The sequence below is a fragment of the Cetorhinus maximus genome, chromosome 7 (assembly GCF_964194155.1).
Source record: "Cetorhinus maximus chromosome 7, sCetMax3.hap1.1, whole genome shotgun sequence".
In the NCBI taxonomy this organism is placed as follows: domain Eukaryota; kingdom Metazoa; phylum Chordata; class Chondrichthyes; order Lamniformes; family Cetorhinidae; genus Cetorhinus; species Cetorhinus maximus.
Genome location: NC_135885.1, coordinates 45675581 through 45697456, shown reverse-complemented (window position 1 = coordinate 45697456; position 21876 = coordinate 45675581). Strand labels below are relative to the sequence as shown.

General features: G+C 42.3%; 1 protein-coding gene across 2 annotated transcripts in view; it reads left to right on the top strand.

The window, feature by feature from the left end:
* LOC144682763 (tumor necrosis factor receptor superfamily member 19-like) overlaps positions 1-21876 on the top strand; it is a 101836-nt gene that overhangs the window by 5491 nt on the left and 74469 nt on the right. For both annotated transcript variants that reach the window (XM_078545424.1, XM_078545425.1), the window contains exon 3: positions 1289-1399. In XM_078545424.1, coding sequence (XP_078401550.1) covers positions 1289-1399 — 111 coding nt within the window. The remainder of the gene's footprint in view (positions 1-1288; positions 1400-21876) is intronic.

Genomic DNA, 21876 nt, shown 5'->3' with positions numbered 1-21876 from the left:
CAGCCCTTTAGTTATACAAAATGAAGAGTTACTCAGTGAGTAGTGATTGCAAAAACATAAATCAAAGTGAATGCTTATGTAGTACAGGGAGCATCTTAGGAAACTGTTGTAATGGAACGCAAGTAGATTCTTTACAATCCTTGTAGTGTTGGTGCAGATAATCTCTCTTTATATATCATAATGAAGCAATTGCACTAAAATTACATTGCAATTCAAAGATGTTTGTTTCTGTGAAACCAATTTAATAAGGCCTTGTTTATCCTGTCTTTTTAAATGAACATTAAGGACTTTTCAAACTTGCTGTTCTTTAACCCCTTATATCTTTATTCAGATTTCAACAAACTGCCCTTCAGGAGCAGTTATGCTTTAACCACCTATTTTTACACCTGTTTTTACATTTCTAATTAAATAAAACCAGAGGCAACTGGTCAAGGAATTACCAGAATAATATTCAAGAGAAGAAATATGCAGTGAATAATAATAAATTTGGAACTTAAGTTGATCTCATGCTGAGGCCATTGCATGACCCAAATGCTAGGAGTTCCAGAAATAATGTGTCTTTTGTCAGAGAAGGTTTTGATGTTGGAGACCACACTGTTTATATGGTGTTACCTCCCAGAACAAAGTTATGCAGGTATGGTTCATTAGGAACCTGCTGAGATGTTCGATATCCCAACATTTACACCACTACTGGCGTCAGACCATGGAATTAAGCCCTGCAAGCAGATAGAGCAGATTGTAAAACAGTAAAATCACACTGCCAGCCTCCCATTGTCCTGAAGACAAATGACACAGATCAAACATTCTTGCCAGAGGCTTTGTTTTCAGTGGCAGTGCCACTATCGAGCTTGCAGTAGCAACTGATACACAATTCACTCAGGCATTAATACTACGTTAGTGTTCCTCCAGCATCAAAAATCAAAATATTGCAGATGCTGGATATCTGAAAACTGAAAGTAGGAATACTCAGCAGCATCTGTGGAAGAGCATAAGTCTGTTAGTTGATGTTTTAAGTTGAAAAGACCCTCCTTCAAGCTTTAGCTCCTCTGATTCCTCCTTGATTTAGGGCAGCCAGAAAAGGTATATTTTTTGTATATATATATTCCATTTGCCAATAGTGGTTTTTTAAATTACTCTGTTGACTGCCTGTACACAAACAAAAAGGAATATTCTTTTTTAATTACCCATTTACTACTTACCAACTTTTAATTCTCTTTCCAACTTCAATGAAAAACAAAAGACTCTTATGGAACTGAGTTTGTTCAGTAAATCTGCCTGTTTTCATTAGGTTCGCGGAGCTGCAGGCGAGACAGGAGACTGCCGGGAGCAGGAGTACAGAGACCAAGCTGGAAACTGTGTGGCCTGCAAACAGTGTGGTCCAGGGCAGGAACTCTCAAAGGTATGAAGTGCTGAAGATTTTGTTTCTCCAGTTTCATCCTTTGCTTCCCATAGTCATAGAATGCATCAATGAATCGGATTCAACATATTCTGAGCAAGTTCATTCTGAAATTTGAATCTCCATTGCATACACTTGCCAGCACAAGTTCTCAGTGAATGGAACTGCAGACTAGTACTGGCAGAGTACAAAACACATGCCGAGAGCCACAGCTAAAAGCTGTGAGTTAATGCTCCTTCCCCTGGGTACATTTGAAACAATTAATTTGAATCAGTTGCTGCCTTAGACTTGAAAATTGAGTGAGTTCATGTCATTTGGATTTGTTTATGGGTCCTGGCACACAAAGGGGCACTGGTTCAGAGATCACAAGGAAATACAAAAAGGTCAGGCCCAGAGCCCTGCTGTGCTCTGCATTGTCTTTTTGTGCATACGTAGTAAAATCAACTCTCTACACACTGGGGCTTAGACTGATTCACAATAATTGCTGGAAAAGCCCATTTACACAGGGGGGCACAGGCTCAAGACAGAATAAAGTAACATTTGCACTGAAATAACTTATGTTTTAATGTGTTTTGAGAACATTTTAGAATAAATTTAAAATTATTGCCAACAAAGAAATTCCCTGTTTTGAACCAAAATTCAGTTTGCTTTTACTCTGATGTGCTGCTTTGTGCTGTCAGGCAATCTGATGAAATGGTGGTAGGCAGTGTTTTCAAAATGTGTGCGCCAGAAGTTTTGTCGATGATGTGCATGCATAACCCAGACTATGGGTCTGGCATCCCAATGCTGGAATTTGAGGGTTAGCCTGATTTAGATCTTCTGGGGGCTCTGCCAATTCCTGCTGCAAATTCAAAATAAAAGTGAATAGAATTGACTCCAGATTCACTGTGAAAATGAAGCTTAAGGCCAGAACTGATTAAGAGGGTCCTTTTTTTCAAAGAATATTAGAAACATACATGATTCCTAAAAAAAAATTTGGTTTGTTAACTCTTTATGTTCAGAATGTGATAACCCCTTGCTATTACTTTCAAAAAATATTATCCTAAAGGCTGTGTATTTGAAATGAAAATTAAGATAATATATCAGTAACATTTTGTTATCAGTTAATTGAATCTCTGCAGAAATCAAAAATCTTATGTCTAAAGATAAGCTTAAAATACTCCTATAATTCTCAAGTGGTTAATAAACTTGCTATCAAATGATCAAAACTAGCTTGCAGCAGTTAAAATCTTGAACTAAAATGCATCTTGATGAAAATTGATTAATAATTAGCATGAAAATGGGAGGCGGAAGAGAGAGAAAAGTGATTTAGAAGTCCTATTGTTGGGAAAACTAGATTAAGTTGTTGTTTACTTTGTCAGACATTGATGACTGTTTTGGCTTCAAGTTATCTTTAGTTCTATCATCTTGTTCCTACCCACATTAGAACTGCTTTACATGGTCATGCTAAGAAGTCAGGGACAATGGTGACTTTTTGTTGTGAGAATGCCATGTCATCCATTGAAATTCAAGTGTTTGTTCTTGTGCACATTGTGCCTTTGTGTTCAACTAACCCTTTGTTGTTCATGGACCATTACGAATTTTGATCATTGGCCCGAGAACTGAGGAACAAAATTACACACAAGGGTAGTCAAATTAGTAATTCCTATTTACAGTCTCATGGTCTTCCGCTGATATTCCTGCACTCTCGGCACAAACCCTTTCTCTGCTTTCCTTTTACACCCTTTAGTTTTAGAAAGATTATTTCTGTTACAATTATTACATTATGTGCTGAGTTAGTTAATCTCAGACAGGGAAGCAGCAGGAGCACTGCAATTGGGCTGAGTGCCCCTGGGCTAGGGAGTGGAAATATCAGCCACATTTTCAACTCTTGATCACTAGTTGGTCGCTGAGGGAAAAGCCATGTGTGTATGTTAAATGAAGACAGCTGTGATGCCTTCTGTAACTTTATGGCCCTTTTGGGAGCACTCTTCAAACTGGGTCAGAAGAATATGGTTTTAAGCCCCAGAGCAAGGATTGAACCAATAATCTAGACTGACACTTAATTGAAGCACAGAAGAAGTATGGCATCACTGAAGATGCCGACCTTTGGATGAGATGGAAACTGAAGATCTTTGCTTGTTCCAGTCCTGTCTGCATGCTCTGGCGGTTCTGCTGGAGGTTGAAGATCACAAGGCACATCATAAAGACAGGCAGAGAATTCTCTTATGTCTTGGGCGTAACCAACAGCATCAAAGAGCAAATTAAACTGAAATACATTTAATTCCCTGTTTGTGAATGCTGTTAGTGCAAGTTGGCTGTCATATTTGGTTACCTAGTAACAGTTACTGCATTCAAAAAGTAATTTATTTTATGAAGCACTGTGAAAAATTCAATTTGTTAAACATATAGCTTACAATTAGTTATTAAGATGATTGAATCTGTTCTGTCTAAACACAACAACAATTCGGACTTGTATAACAACTGTAATACAGTCAAACATCCCAAGGTGCTTCACAGGAGCTGACCACATATCAGTGTCGCCATTAAATCCTTCCACTTCTGTAACATCATCTGACTCTGCCCCTGTTTCACCCGTCTGCTGCTAAAACCTTCATCCAAATCCTCTAGATTTGACTACTCGAATGCGCTCCTGCCCAGCCTCCCATCTTACCTCCTCCATAAACTTAGGCTTATTCAAAATGCTGCTACCCATATCCTAACCATAGAACCATAGGAAAGTTATGGCACAGAAAGAGGCCATTCAGCCATCGTGTTTACGCTGGCCAAAAAAGAGAAAAAAAAACTAGCCGCTCATTTCAATGCAGCTTTCCAGCACCTGGTCCATAGCCCTGCAGGTTACAGCACTTCAGATGCAGATCCAGGTACTTTTTAAATGAGCTGAGCATTTCAGCCTCAATCACGAATTTAGGCAGTGAATTCCAGACGTCCACCACCCTCTGGGTAAAAAAGTTTTTTCTTATGTCCCCCCTAATCCTTCTACCAATCACCTTAAACCTATGCCCCCTAACGTGTGCCAAATTCCGTTCACCCATCACCACTGTGCTCGCTGACCTACATGGATTCTCGATTGAGCAATATCTCCATTTTAAAATTCTCATCCATGTTTTCAACCCAACCTATCTGTAATGCCCTCCGAGGTATCTGCCCTGCTCCATTTCTGGTCTCTTGCACATCCCGGATTTTAATCGCTGCTGTGTCTTCTCTTGCCAAGGCTTAAACACACTCTTGAAGAGCAATCCTCTTGGCTTAGCTATCAGAGCTAACTATAAAGCAGCATGGATCAGTATGGTCCAGAGAAGGGAGAGTACATTACTTTGGCGTTTTAAAAATATCTTGCTCTGTCAGCTTAACTCAGCTGGTAGTGTTTGTTACTGAGTCAGAAGGTTCAAGTCCCAGTGAAGTACATTATCTAGGCTGGCATTTTAATGCAGGACTGAAAGAGTACAGATTATCTTTTAGCTGAGGTGTTAAACCAAAGCCCCGGTTTGCCTGCTCAGGTGAATAGAAACATAGAAAATAGGAGCACAAATAGGTCATTCGGTCCTTCAAGCCTGCTCTGCCATTCAGTATGATTATGGCTGATCCCCCATCTCAACGCCATATTCTCGCTCTCTCCCCATACCTTTTGACGTCTTTAGTGTCTAGAAATCTATTGCCTTCCTAAATATATTCAGCGACTTGGCCTCCACAGCCTTCTGTGGCAGAGAATTCCACAGGTTCACCATCCTCTGAGTGAAGGAATTTCTCCTCATCTCAGGCCTGAATGGCCTACCCATCTCACAGCACTATTCGAAGAAGAACAGGGATTTTACCATATCCTTAACGAACACACCAGAAACAGATTATCAGGTCATTCGTACATCTTATTTTGTAGGATTTTGCAACATGCAAACTGCCCGCCTGTCACATTAACCTATATAACAGCAATGACTACATTTTTAAAGTAATTAGTCCGGGGTGTGATAAGACTCGAGATAAATACAAGTTCTTCCTTCATAATTATTCTCATAAATTTCCATTTATTACCCATTGCCAATATTACCTTGCTGCAGGATAGGTTTCTATTTCGTAAAGATCAAAAAAACTAGTGCTGACTGTGTGCCAATAAGACCATAAGACATAGGAGCAGAAGTAGGCCATTCAGCCTATCGAACCTGCTCCGCCATTCAATGAGATCATGGCTGATCCGATAATCCTCAACTCCACTTTCCTACCTTTTCCCCATGACCCTTGATTCCCTTACTGATTAAAAATCTGTCTATCTCAGCCTTGAATATACTTAACTACCCAGTCTCTACAGCCCTCTGCGGTAAAGAATTCCACAGGTTCACTATGCTCTGCGAGAAAAAATTCCTCCTCACCTCTATTTTAAATGGGCGACTCTTTACTCTGAGATTATGCCCTCTGGTCCTAGACTCTCCCGCAAGGGGAAACAGCCTCTCAGCATCTACCCTGTCAAGCCCCCTAAGAATCTTATGGGCAGAATTTTCTGCCTGTCGGGTGGGCGGGCCCGGCCCAATCTCCGGCGGGCGGGGAGCTGATCCCCGCTGGAGAAGCGGGCCCCGTCGCCATTTTAAGTGGGGGAGCCAATTAAAGCCCGCCCAGCGTGATGTCCGCCGGGAAGCGCTATGCGCTTCCTGTGCGAGCGGGGGGGTTCCCCAAATGCAAGAAGGCGCACTTTCTCGCATGCGCATGAAAGAGCGCACATCTCCCTGAGGCTAAGTGCTGCCTCAGGGAGATCGTTGAGAGATTTATAAACTTTAAAAATAGAAAAATAAAAAAATCCTTTACATGTCCCCCTCATGTGACAATGTCACACAAGATGGGACATGTTAATAAATTTCACAAAAACTTTAATAAACTTTTTTAAACCCTACATGAAACCTCATCCCGCCAGTGGATGAGGTTTCATGTTTTTTCTATTCCTCGCAGGGGCTCCTGGCCTGCCCACCAACCTTAAGGTTGGACGGGCAGGTCCTTTAATTGTTTTAATTATCCTGTCAATGGCCTCAATTGGCCATTGACAGGTCGGTGGGCGGACAGCTGATTTCACTGTGCTCCTGCCTTCCTGAAGATTTAAATGGGGTGGGATGACGTCGGGGATTCCCCCCGAGGTCATCCCGTGTCATTTTCGCGTCGGCAAGCAGGCCCCGCCCCCTGCTCACCGACAGAAAAATTCAGCCCTATATGCTTCAATAAGGTCACCTCTCATTCTTCTAAACTCAAATTGGCACAGGCCCAACCTACTCAACCTCTCCTCATAAGAAAATCCCTCCATACCTGGGATCAACCTAGTGAACCTTCTCTGGACTGCCTCCAATGCCAGTATATCTTTCCTTAGATAAGGGAACCAAAACTGTTCACAGTATTCTAGGTGTGGTCTAACTAGTGCCTTGTATAGTTTTAGCAAGGCTTCCCTATTTTTTATTCTCCATTCCCCTTAAAATAAAGGCCAACATTTCATTTGCCTTCCCTATTACCTGCTGAACTTGTATGCTAGCTTTTTGGGATTCATGCATGAGGGCTGTTAAATCCCTCTCTGCTGCAGCTTTCTGCAGTCTTTCTCCATTTAAATAATATTCGGCACCTCTATTCTTCCTGCCAAAATACATAACCTCACATTTTCCCACATTATATTCCATCAACCAATTTTTGCCCACTCACTTAAACCTGTCTATATCCCTCTGTAGACTCTTTGTGTCATCCTCACTACTTGCCACTGTCTATATCCCTCTGTAGACTCTTTGTGTCATCCTCACTACTTGCCTTCCAACCTATTTTTGTGTCATCTGCAAACTTGGTGATAGTTCATTCACTTCCCTCATCTAAGACATTAATATGTATTGTGAATAATTGTGGCCCCAGCACTGATCCCTGTGGCACTCCACTAGTTACAGGCCATTTATATTGATGATCTAATTATTTTCAGTCAGACATGGGAGGAGCATTTACAGCATCTGGAAGAATTATTTACTCGACTACAAGAAGATAATTTGGTGATAAACTTGGCTAAAAGTGAATTTGCAAAAGCCAAGTTATGTGTCTAGGTCATACCATTGGACACAGTAAGGTGGCTGCGATAGATGCGAAAGTCAAGCCTATTGTAGATTTCCCAGTGCCAACAACAAAACGAGAAGTTTTGACATTTCTGGGCATGAGTGAATTTTACTGGAAATTTGTACCAAATTTTAGCCAAGTGGTTGCTCCACTGACTGAACTATTAAAAAAGAACAAGAAATTTCAATGGACACTGAAATCTACAATAGGCTTGACTTTCGCATCTATCGCAGCCACCTTACCATGTCCAATGGTATGACCTAGACACATAACTTGGCTTTTGCAAATTCACTTTTAGCCAAGTTTATCACCAAATTATTTTCTTGTAGTCGAGTAAATAATTCTTCCAGATGCTGTAAATGCTCCTCCCACGTCTGACTGAAAATAATTAGATCATCAATATAAATGGCACAATTGCTTAGACCTGCAATTACTTTGTCAGTCTTTGAAATGTCGCAGGTGCATTCTTCATATCAAATGGCATGACCTTAAACTGATATAGTCCAATTGGCATTACAAATGCTGATATCTCCTTTGCTCTCTGTGACCTACCAATATCCTTTGAGCAAGTCAAACTTTGTGATAAATTTCGATTGTCCCATTTTCTCAATGCAATCTTCCAACTGTGGTATGGGATACGAATCCTCTTTTGTCACTGCATTCACTTTTCAATAGTCCACACACACTCTTTGTGTTCTGTCCGGTTTCATAACTCTAGTTACTGCAACTAGACTCAACGATATCATTTTGAAGCATGAAATCAATTTCTTTTCGTATGTGTGATAACTTTTCCGGATTTAATCTATAAGGTTGTTGCCTTATTGAAGATGATATTTCTATACGTACCTCATGTATAGCTAAATTTGTCCTTCCCAGCTTATTTCCACAAATAGGTTTCTGTGACTGCAATAGCTTTTCCAAATCATTTTGACACTTGCTTGGAAGGTAACTCAATTTTTCATTTAAATTTTCAAGCAGCCTCTCATTATCCAATTTGATTAGAGGAAAATCAATTTCAAAGTCCTGCACTTCTGCCTTTTTCTCATCATCCACCATCACCAATACCTCTTTTTGTTCCTCTTCCCTGTCAAAGTACTTTTTAAGCGTATTTACATGATATACCCTCTGCTTCTTTCTTCTATCTGGAGTATTTATTAAATAATTTACTTCACACAATTCCTTTTCATTCCTGTAAGGCCCACTAAATCTTGCATTTAATGAGTCACCTAGTACTGGTAACAAAACTAATACTTTCTCTCCACAACCAAAACTACGGGTTTTAGCTTTCTTATGTCCCTTCACTTTCATCACTTGCTGTGATATTTTTTAATGTTCCCTAGCCAACTCACATGCTTTGTTCAATCTTTCCCTGAAACTTGATATGTAATCCAGGAGAGTTGTTTCTGAATTTTGACTCACCAATTTCTCATGAATCAATTTCAGTGGTTCCCTTACCTCATGACCATAAAATAGTTCAAGAGGGCTAAAGTTGATGCATTAGGAGCATCTCTAATAGCAAATAACAAAAATGGAATCCCTGTATCCCAATTCTCTCTTTTTCTCTTTCCTCCTTCTCTATCTTCACAAACTCTTAATTCCCTCGCCAATCCTACTCACCGCATTATTCACCAGTCAGCTGCTCGTCGCACTCTTTAATGGTCTCTTGCCTCTCCCTCTGTGCTCTTTAATGGTCTCTCACTCTTTTTGCACTCTCTCACTGTTAAAGGCCCCGCTGCTTCTCTTGTACACTCTCACTGTTAAAGGCTCCACTGCTCTTCTCACACTCTCTCACCGTTAAAGGCCCCGCTGCTTCTCTTGTACTCTCTCAATGTTAAAGGTTCCAATGCTCCACTCACACAATCTCACTGTTAATGACCCCACTGCTCTTCTCGCACTCTCTCACTGTTAAAGGCCCCGCTGCTTCTCTTGTACACTCTCACTGTTAAAGGCCCCACTGCTCCTCTTGCACTCTCTCACTGTTAATGGCCCCACTGCTTCTTGCGCTCTCTCATTGTTAAAGGCCCCGCTGCTTCTTACAAGCCTCGAGTAAACAAACATTTGTTCCTAACTCCTTTAAAATGCATTGTATAGATTGGATGTCCTGACATAAATCAAAACCAGTAAAATATTATTATGTAATTCTCAGCTTTTTTCAAGCGCCATTCAGTGGTTTTTCAACTTGAATTGTTTGGTTTTCAGAGGATAAGTCTGCAAAATTCACGTGCAACTGCTTAACACACGTGTATGATATTCCTGTGTAAGCTATTTTAGCACACATATTCACCTATCTATATTTTAAAAGCAATAGGATGTAGTAGGATCATATTAAACACATATATGTGAACTTCACCGATCAGAAATTTTATCCTCAAATGTTTGGTTGGATGATCATCCATGATCATAATGAATGGCGGAGCAGGTTCAAAGGGCCAAATGGCCTACTCCTGCTCCTAGTTTCTATGTTTCTACGTTTCTATGTTTAGTAAATGGCCTGCATACTTGGTAACAAAATCCCAGGAGCCAAATATTTTTAGTGGCCAACAATAAGTGTTTTATTTACATGTTTTTGGTAAAAAGGTTAATAGTACATTTTTGTAGAATTTAATATTTTAGTTAAAATAGCAGCTAAGCCTCATTTTCTGTGGGAAATTCATGACACCCGTTCACATTAGAATTAATGACAGAAAGTGAGACAATAACATCAGACCTGTAATAATACTGCTTCACATTTTTAAGTATAACGAGCTGTTTAGATGGCGTACCTAATGAAAAGCTTGGTATTCTTTCTGTGTGTTGCGCAATAATTATATGCAATGACACCACAAGATTAGTGAAAATGCCAGTTTAGCTACACAAATCCATATATAACACAAATTTCAATACTTCTCACTGATATGCTTCTCAGGTCCATTCTGGCTCATGCATTTGCTGTAGAGCTGCAAGTTTTACAGGCATTGAAGCATAATTTAGACATAACTGGGGCAGATTCCAGCTGCTTACACAGATTGCTCTATCCATTTACCTATAAACTGCATGCAAGCAGCTAGTGCGTGAACAAATGTCACCTTGCAAATTGAATACATTATACAAGCTACCAATTCAATAAATATGTGAAGAGATTACAAAAGAATTAACTTGTACAAATCTTATTGAGTTGTCTCATAGATTGGGAACTTATTTTTGTTTAGGCGAAAGATAGGAAACAATTTAAAACAGACTCAAGGGACAGAACTTTCTGTGACCGCTGGCGTGAGGCATGTTCAGTGGCGTGAGTGGACAATATGATGAGAAGGCCAAAAATTGGTTTTCCGATGTCACGAGACCAGATTGGGATCGTCAACTCAGCCTGTTGATGGCAGGCCATGTTTCCCGCCTTTGGACATCGGGGGCCTCATTGTAATACATAAGCATATCATTATAAGGCTAGTCTGCCAAACTCATCCCCGCCCCCCCAGCTGGATAATCCACCCACGTCGTGTGTGGTGCATGCATAGAGAAGGCTTATGCTGCAACTCACAACTTGGTGGAGCAAACCATCGGAATGCTGAAAATGAGGTTTCAGTGCCTGGACCGGTCTTGTGGAGCCCTGCAATATAGTCCACAGAGGGTGTCACGCATCGTCATCGCCAGCTACACCCTTTACAACCCGGCGCTGCAACGGGGAGAAGAACTGCCTGAGGAGGAGATGCAGGATCTGGAGATGTCTTCCAATGAGCAAGATGTCGATGGTAACGAGGGTGAGGAGATCCTCGAAGGTGATGGCGATTAGGCTCTCGCACTGGCCAGACAAGGCCGCTCGCACGGGAGGCTCTCATAACTACTGGATTTGTGGAGGGTCATGATGACATGCAGTGAGGAGACACCGTAAGATCCTCACATTGCATCTATGATCATTTGACGCAAATCTGGCTTATGGCACTGCACATATTCTCTGTGATAATACTCCTGTCATGGAGATGCAGTGGAGGCCCTAATAGTTGCTCAATTGCTGGAAGATGATGACGTGCAATGAGGACATTCCATAGATCTTCACGTAGCCTCTGAGAATGTCTGACTCTTCTCCGTCCGAGGGCACCTCGCTTGTGTTCTGTGATCAGGGTCATATCATAGAGATGCAGCCATGAAACTTTAAAAGCATCTGATCCTTTGTCCGCCTTCAGCACCTGAGCCCTTCAGGAGCACAGCATCACCGGTCACAGATGCTGAAGAGATGGGGGCCAGCCCCAACTTAAAGGTGCTGAGAGCATACAGAGAGAATGATGGAACTCTGTGATGCCTGCCCACCACATTCTGGCAGCAATGACCAGCACCGCCGAGGTGCAGGCATCAGTAACGCATCCAGGGAGTGTCAGGCCGGATGATCACTTTGGTCTGAAGGCTGCACAAAGCACAGAGCGGACCATCATTTTGGTCTGAAGGCTGCACAGGGAAGAGACACTGGACTAAGACACCTGCCTTTATCTTGTGCAGAAAGGTTTCACATCTGAGTGACACGAATGCTGCTCAACAGAACAAGGAGCCACAGGCAGGGAGACATTATTGGGACTTTATCAACAATAGTGAACATTATGTACAAGTGATTAACACCCATGCCCAGGCTGTGCAACTATATCTTCTTAACCTTCCGAACCCTGCCGCTACATGTTGGTACTCCCCAGACATCCACAACGGAGGTGGAGGCAGCCTGCTGATTGCTAGGCCCTATCTCTGATGAACTTGACGGGCATCAAGACCTGCAGGGTACCAGCCTGCTTTCGGGGACCTGGTGTGTGGCAGTGACACTCTCCTCGAGCCGTGGAGCTGGAGCTGCGGCGGTCACAGGAAGAGAGGGTTCAGATGGGCTGGACACTCCCGGAGTCACCTGGGTGGATGACCCCAGGATGTGCAGCAGCTGATCCTCCTCCCTATGGGTACCTGAATGCCCCTGGCTGACTCCTTGAGAAGAAGGGGAAGTTGGAGTGAGATCAAGCTGACCTGCACCCCTCTCGCGTACACACTGTTGGAGGACAACTATGGCATCAGCGGTGGAGTTTAGACTGTGCAGCAGTGCAGGAGTGACGTCCTGGACCAAGATCTCCATGGTGGCTGCCATCCTAACAGTGTTGAGCTTGGTGCGTTAGCATGCCGGTGCTATCATCTCATCCTGAATCTGCACCAGGAGTAGTCCTGAGAATGCAACATTTGAGGTCCTGATTGCTAGTCTCCTTCCCCGTTCCCTAAAATCCGCCCACATGGCCTCATCCCTCTTTTTACCCATGTTGTTGGTACCAATATGGATCATGACCTCTGGCTTTTTCACCCTGCCCCTTCAGGGTGCTCTGCGGTTGCTCACTAACATCTTTGACGCTGGTACGAGGGAGGCAATGTGCCACCCTGGAACCACATCTACAGTTGCTCATATGCCTGTCTGCTCCCCCAACTGTAGAATCCATCATCACTATTGCTTTCCCAGTCTTCCTACTGTTCCCCTGTATAGCTGAACCACCCGAAGTGCTATGCTATGCACTTGGCTCTGGCTGCAGTCCCCAAAGGAGCCATCACCCTTATCAGTATTCAGAACTGAATACCTGTTGGAGAGCAAGGTGCACTCAGGAGACTCCTCAGCTACCTGCTGGATTGTGTGGCCTTCAACCAGTCCCTTTCTGCTTGCACACCCTTAGGTTGTGGGGTGGCCAATCCAGAAATATGCCATCCACCAACATCTCACGGATGCACTGCAGTGACTCCAGCTACCACTCAAGTTCCAAACCCCAGTACTCAAACCTCTCCAGCTGATGACACTTCCTGCGTATGTGGTTATCCAGGACACACAAAGCATCTTCGAGCAGGATCTGCATTTAATGGGACTAAGGTGGACTTCATGTATTGGACTACCAGCTAAATTGATCAGAAGTAAAACTTCAGGCTTTGGAAAAGACTTAAGACTTAAAACCCAATTAAATTATTCTAGTTCCTTACCATGGATCTTAGATCCTTACCTCTATACTTACCCACAATACTGACCTGAGTTCCCTTGGGTTCTGCCGCTTCTTCCTCTCTACACTGATTCTGACCTTCTTTTGATGTCATTCTTTCCATTTCTGCCTGTGCTCCTTCCACCTACAAGCCTGTTCTGCTGCTGCCTCTTTTATCCCACTCCACTCTCACTCAGTTCTGACTCCTCTTAGTCTACAAAATTATATAAATTGATGCAAAAAATACTGAATTAAATCTTTTTTTAACTGCAAGCATAATAAAAATATCAATAAGCACAGTCTACTGTAGATCCATCCATGGCTTACTGGGGACATTAACAATAGTTTTAGATAAAAGAAGAGGCTTCTAATGTCGAAAAGAATAGTAGTAAACCTGAGGATTGAGAGTGTTTAGAAACCAGCAAAGGGCACAGAGAAAATTAGCCAGAAATATAACGACAGATTGCAAGTGTCAGTGAAAAGGAGGAATAGCTCAAGTAAACAAGGTCCCTTAGAGGCAGAGGCAGAAGGAATTATGATGGCGAATAAGGAAATGGCAGAGACTTTGAGCAAGTGTTTTGTGTCTGTCTTCACAGTGGAAGACACAAATTATATACCAGAAATAGAGGATAACCAATGGGCCAAATAAGAGTAAGGAACTTACAGTAATTACTGTCAGCAGAGAAAAAGTATTGGAGAAAGCTAAGGGACTGAAAGCTGACAAATCCCTAAGGCCTGATGATCTGCGTCCTAGGGTTCTAAAAAGGGCATCTCCAAAGATACTCTGGTTATGATGTTCCAAGATTCCTTAGATTCTAGAACGGTCCCAGCAGATGGTAAGTTAGCAAGTGCAACACTGTTATTCAAGAAAGGAGGGAGAGAGAAAACAGGAACCACAGGCCAGTTAGTCTGACATCTATTATTAAGGAAGTCTTAACAATGCACCCAAAAATCATTGTATCGTCAGGCAGAGTCAACATGGATTTACAAAAGGAAATTTATGTTTAACAAATTCACTAGAGTTTTTTGAGAATGTAACTAGGAGGGTAGATAGAAGGGTGCCAGTAGATGTAGTATACTCGGATTTCCAAAAGTCACTTGATAAGGTGCCATATAAAAGGTCAATACTTAAGGTAAGGGCTCTTAGATTTTGGCACAATATATTAGCATGGATAAAGCATTGTATACGGACAAAAAGACAGTAGGGATAAATACGGCATGTTCAAGTTGGCAGGCTGTAACTAATGGAGTGACACAAGGATTAGTGATTTTGCCTCAGCTATTTATAATCTATATGAAGGACAAAGAAACCAAGAGTAATGTATCCACGTTTGCTGATGATTACAAAGCTAAGTAGGAATGTAAGTTGTGAGGAGGCTGCAAAGAGTTATAAACGGTTAAGTGAGTTGACAATAAAGTGGCAAGTGGAGTACAATGTGAGGTTATTCATTTTAGTCATAAGAATAGAAAAACAGAATTTTTTTTAAAGGTGTTACTCCCAGAAATATTGATGTTCAAAGGGAGTTGGGTGTACTCGTACAAGGAACATAGAACATTAACATGCAGGTATGGCAAGCAATTAGGAAGGCAAATGGCACGATGGTCTTTAATGTAAGGGGTTTGGAGAACAGGAATAAGGAAGTCTTGCTACAATTGTTTAGGGCTTTGGTGAGACCACACCTGGAATTCTGTGTGCAGTTTTGGTTTGCTTATCAAAAGGAAGAATATACTTGCCTTGGAGGCAGTACAATGGAGGGCCACTAGACTGGTTCCTGGGTTGAGATGGCTGTCCTGTGATGAGACATTAAGTAAATTGGGTCTATATTCTCTGGAGTTTAGAAGTATGAGAGATGATCTCATTAAAACATACAAGGCTCTGAAGGGGCTTGACAGGATAGACACTGAGAGGCTGTTTCCCATGGCTGGGGAATTTAGAACACGGGGCACAGGCTGTGATGAGGAGACATTTCTTCTCTCAGAGGGTTGTGAATGTTTAGAATTGTCTACCCCAGAGGGTTGTGGATGTTTGGAATTCTCTATGCTAGAGAGTTGTGGGTACTCCATTGTTGAGTGTATTCAAGGCTGGGATAGAGAAATTTCTGGCCTCTCAGGGAATCAAGGGGTATGGGGAGCAGGCAAGAAAGTGAAGTTGAGGCAGTAGAACAGCTATGATAAATTGAATGGTAGAGCAGGCTTGAGGGGCTGTATGATTCATTGCTGCTCTTATTTCTTATGTTCTTATCTTCTTATAACTCACTGATGAATCTGATTGATTTCAATACAGTATATACTGTTACAGCCCTGAATTGATAAGGAAATCGTCATAGGTTGCTTACTTTTAATTTTTTCTATCATAATTAAATAGAAATGCAGAAATAATATATTTTTATAACACAGGCAACAAAAGAAGAAATATTGGTTGGGGGGGGGTGGGGGTGGGGAGGGGGGGGGGAACACATAAAACTGGGTGCAGTGCCAAGGGCATTGTTGCTGGTCCCTAGCCGCCCACCCCCACTATAAGTTTACATGGCCTGCCAATGGGCCAGTTGAGGCCCTTAATTCAACAATTAATGGCCACGGAAAAGCTGTTTCGTGCCCCGGCCACAACTTCTCCCTTGGTGGGTGGAGACTGGTGCCAAGTGTGAGGCCCAGCAGCTTTCACTGCTCGGGCTGGTGGCAAGGGCGTCCTTTATGGCTTCCCTTCAAAGTCTAGCCCCTTTCCCCCGCCACCATTTTTCCTTCTCCCCAACCCCCTGCATGGCTACCCTGGGCCCCCACCTCCTTTTCCAGGGCATGCCAGCCTGGCCTTCGCAATATCCCACCCATTACTTAGCTTGGTGTCCAGCTCCCCCAACAATCTCCATTGGGGCCTGCAGTCCTAGCGATGGCCACTGCTCCCATTGACCTGTGGGACAGGACCAGATGGCTGCCAGCCGTTTGATTGGCTGGCAACTCTCAGAGGTGGGTTTTTCCGATGGCCATTAAATTGCTGCAGGGCAAGCTGGCAGAGCAGGAGCAGGCTCATTCCCCCGATACTCAGGCCAGGGGCGTGGGGACCCCAGCTCTGTGTAAAATTCCACCCATTTTCCCTGACCTCAGCTGCATGCTGAGGCAATGTTTGGCATCCTTTCTGTTCAAAGCTGGCCATTGTTAGTTCCAGGTTTGGTAACAAACTATTTTCATTTTCATCTACAATGCCCATGTGCTGTGCTGAGCAATTTTTTCTTTATTGGCATTTACCAGAGTTTTAACAGCCTTTAACAAACATTATCTTGTGGTAATTTTACAAACATTTTAGGATGGAAGCAAGACTCAGACTAGTAGTAATAACAAACAAATACCAGAGTTCTGCTTTCCGTCCATCTTGCTCACCTTCTGGCTCATTTTTGTGTGAAATGAACTCAGAAGAAGTTCTTCTGGATGTTTTCTTTGCATGTTTACTGTTCCTTTTTATACTGTTTTATAAACTAATATCTACTAGTAGGTGCTGCCTGGTGTTGCTCACAGGTTCTTTAGGGCTATGAGTTTTTTTATTCATTTACAGGATGTGGGCATCGCTGGCTAGGACCGTATTTATTGCCCGTCCCTAATTGCCCTTGAGAAGGTGGCGGTGGGCTTCAGTTTGGCAAGACTGAGGTTGGACTGGCCCTACTGACATTGCTTGTGCAGCACTCTATTCATTCTGGACTGTGAATCTTTGAATGTCAGGGGAATTTGGTGATAGATTTTCAACTCCACCCAGCTAGGTAGTAATCTAGCAGAGTGGATTCAGCACTCTATAGAATGCACTTGATTCTTATCCTATTGAGGTGAACGGATGAAAATCAAGTGAGTTCTATAAAGTATGAGCCATCCATTCCACCAGTTTAACGTTCAAGTATTGAATTCGAAAATCTACCCCCCCCCCAGCCGTGTCCATCTTGGAGCTAGCTGGTATACACAGCCATGTCAAGAATTTTAGAGGGCCTCTGGTACAACTACTCTGTACCACTCGCTCCTGCATTGTCTTGTGGTGACTTTCGCTTTTTCTCTCTATTTCTTTCTCTATCCCTGTTATTTTCCTTTTCTGTTTTTTTATCATGTGTTACCCTCTGTGTATACCTCTGTTACCGTCCATCTTTCTCTCTGCTTTCCTTGCTTTGTTACTCCTAGAACCAAACCACAGTGTGCCAGAGGAGAACAGGCATCAACTGCAGCTGCCACCAGCACACAGGGAGTGACAGACTCTAAGAGCATGTTTTTGTCTTTGGTGTGCTGGATATCCTGGTGAGTTTTTCAGCATCATGCCTTACCACTCTGGACCAGTGAGAGAAGGTATATGCAGAATTCAATTTTCATGATAGTGGGGAACATTGGAGAAAATAAAAGGTATATTAGGCAAGTTCATGAGTAGGTTTGTGGGTTACTAGATTTGTTTTCTGTGTTAATTATATGGTGAGGTTTAGGAATATATGGTGGAGTGGTTGAAGGACTGTTACAGCAGCTAATAGAATTGTATTTGGTTAAATTTGATTCATTAACTTAGCTATCTGAATTGACTATAGTGTTGGTTATGGAATCTGATTTGTTGAACAGTGGCTATGAGGTCTTTCCAGAGCCACTTACAGTAGAGGATAGCTCCAAGGAGAGCAACTTAAGGCCAGCACTCTCCTGTACTTAACTTGCAAATCATTACACTGATTCGCCTGAATTGATGACACAAGGGAAGTGAATTATGCATAAAACTTGGCGTCTACATGGTGATGTCATGACATCATCCATGTGGGACATACTTAGTGCCACCGGCCACTACTTTAGAAGGAATAAATAGGCACTAAGCCCAAGGGAAAATATGTTCCCTAGATGCTGACCTAACTAAATTCAGCAGATTTACCTTCACCTGACCCTCTGGCTGCAAGTGATCTGGGCTACAGGAGCTAGCAACAACAATGTAATGGAATACTCTCTCCACTTACCTGAATGAGTGCAGGTCCAACAAAACGCAAGAAGTTTGACACCATCCGGGACAAAGCAGCCAGTTTGATTGGCACTACATCCACCACAATAAACATTCACTCCCTCCCCCACCGAAACACAGTGGCAGCAGTGTGTACCATCTACAAGATGCACTGCAGCAACTCACCAAGGCTCCTTCAGCAGCACCTTCTAAACCCATGACCTCTAGCACCTAGAAGGACAAAGGCAACAGATGAATGGGAACACCATGCTATGAAGAGAGACTGGATAGACTAGGGTTGTTTTCCTTAGAGCAGAGAAGGCTGTGGGGGGATCTGATAGAGGTATACCAAATTATGAGGGGCATAGATAAGGTGGATAGGAAGAAACTTTTCCCCTTAGCGGAGTTGTCAATAACCAGGGGGCATAGATTTAAGGTAAGGGGCAGGAGGTTTAGAGGAGATTTGAGGAAACATTTTTTCACCCAGAGGGTGGTTGGAACCTAGAACACACTGCCTGAGGGGGTGGAAGAGGCAAGAACCCTCACAACATTTAAGAAATATGTAGTTGAGCACTTGAAACGCCATAGCATACAGGGCTATAGGCCAAGTGCTGGAAAATAGAATTAGAATAGATAGGTGCTTGATGGCCAGCATGGACACGATGGGCCAAAGGTCCTGTTTCTGTGCTGTATAACTCTATGACTCTATGACCATCACCTGCAAGATCCCCTCCAAGTCACTCACCAGCCTGACTTGGAAATAAATGACAGTCCAAAAGCATAGACATGTTTGATAATCAAAAAGGGGTTTAAATTGAGGCCTGGAGTCTTATTATATTTTTTCACCTTCTGATTTATTTAACATGCACCTTATAAAAGAACTTAAAAGGATGGCTTTTACATTGAAGAATAATTGTAAAAATAAAAAAAAGACATTACAAATCTTTATTGCATTGGAATTGATTCAAATGAAGCACAGAAGTGCTGGAAGTTTCTGTTATGGCAGTTATTGTCAGATGTATTCTCTTTTACAGTCTAAAGTACAGAAGAAATTATTTAAGTATGAAAGGTGCATTCACAAAGTGCCAATGGCTTGCTGTATCTATGCTGGTATTTTGACAAATTTGTGAATTTGTATTTACCTGTTACTATGGTAACTCAAAGAAAAAAGTTGTTCAGCATAAAGTGAAGAGAATGTATTACAAAAAAGTGTGATTTACAAAAAGATGTAAAGCCCAATTACACAGCAGAATAATTTTGTAATCTCGTTTAATCATTTAATTGAATAATAATACAATAAAAGTTCATTCATTTGAGCTATTACTGATATTCTTCAGAATATTCAGTTCAGAAAAAAGCTAAAATATTGCAGATGCTGGAAATCTGAAATAAAAACATAAAATACTGGAAACACTCAGCAGATTAAGCAGCATCTGTGGAGAGGGGAAAGCAGGTTTAGCATTTCAGATCTACATTTATTCATGTAGGATGGTATTGCAACTCCTCCAGGAATGGAGGATGAACAGCAGCATTCTGTGTTGGTTAGAACGGGGATTTCCAATTGGTACATGACTGGTGAGCTGGCCTGCACAATTTCCACATGCCAGCACTCTCACCTCTGAGTCAGAAAGTCATGGGTTCAAGTGCTACTCCAAAGACTTGAGCACAGAAATCTAGGCTAGCATTCCAGTGCAGTATGGGGAGAGGGCGGGAAATTGGAGTTGAGGCCGAAATGAGAACAGCCATGATCGTAATGAGTGGCGGGGCAGGCTCGAGGGGCTGAATTGCCTACTCCTGCTCCTAGTTCTTATGTTATGTTCTTAAGTACTGAGGCAGTGCTGCACTGTTGGAGGTGCCATCTTTCAGATGAGATGTTAAATTGAGGCCCTGTATACCCACCCAGATACACATAAAAAGATCCTATGAGATAAATAATATGGGGTGTGGGGAGCAGCGGACGGCTCAGCCCCCGAAAGTAAAGTTGGTGTGGAGCTGACCTGCTCAATGCTGGCCTGCCCTGCAGCCTTAACGCACTGCAAGTAGGCTTAACACAAGGACCCTGGGGGTTTTAGGAAGATGTGAGGAATTCAATCTTAAGGGGGCTGCCCCCCCGATCCGCAAAGGGTAGCCCTCGATGATCGAACACCGCGCCCCCCCCCAACTCCCCAACCTTTGAGTGAGGTAGGTAAAAAAAATCAGTCTGCCCACTCCCACCAAGCTGCCCATGCCCAACGTTTCATAGTGTGGCAGCGTATTATCAGAGCCAATTAGCTTGGTAACAAGCCTAATTGATTCTTGATTATCTAATTAAATATGGTGGGTTGGCTGCCGATTTTGCCTGGCCACCCTCTGTATTATGGGGGCGAGCTTAGGGCTGGGTAGTAAGGTGGTGGGCGGGCTCTTGCCCTATTTTATGTGCCCTCCCGCCAGAAACACGTCCGCTGGGGACATGTAAAATCCAGCCCCGTGGCACTGTTCAAAGAAGAGGAAGGAACATCTCCGTAGTGCCCTGGACAATATTTATCCATCAACAAACATCTCTGCCACATTTTCTTATATTACAACAGTGACTAAAGAAAAGTATTTAATTAGGTTCAAAGTCCTGAAGACATGAAAGGTGCTATATAAAAGCTTTTGTATGTTAAAAAATCAACAAATCCAACATTTAACATTCATTGGTGGACTACAGTGTTTCTAAACATTTAGTTATGTTGTTTGCACTGGAGATACTAAACTCATTCTATCAACTGTCACCTGTACATTGATGATTACTTTCCCTAAGTGAGTCCATTCAATTACAAGGACAAATTCCAAAAACACTGGATCATTAATTCCTACCCGCAGGACAATGCAGCAAACAATTAACTTTACTAAATTAATACTGCACTAGTTTTGCACAGAAAGCCAGAAGATTCTCTGTACTGTAGCCAAAAAGGGATATGATGTAGAATGTGCAGTTTCCACTATAAACCTAAGTGAATATATAATCTGGTCTACAAAAAGCAATTTACTAGCATTCAACAAAGTATATAACATGTACAGAGATGTTTGGAGAAGTGGATTTCTGCTTATTTAACAGATCGTATTTATATAGTGGAATAAATCATCTCCACAAAATAGTGTGGGATCTATGGATTGCTTTTTGAAGAATGGTGTTACCTCTACACAACCCACATCTTTGCTCTTATCTAAATGTTACCCTGCATTCTTTTCAACAGACTGTCAGGAAGTAGACTTTTCACAAAGCCATTTCCATTTTTTATTCATGCTTGGCACACACTTCAAAGTCATCTGAACTTGTTAATGTTACAGCAGTTTATGTCTAAATAATTTGGCTCTGACAGTGTCCCATTTTCCATGTAGTCTGATACAAACTAATCATGTTTGAGATCTTATTTGCAGCCCGACTCTGACAGGCCCTTTCATCATTTTCTTTGGCAGGGGATGTTCTAATTAAAGTTTGTTTTGATTCTGTTTCATATATTTTGGGAAGATAGTTTTTAAAACAGACCCAGCTCAACAAGGGAGTG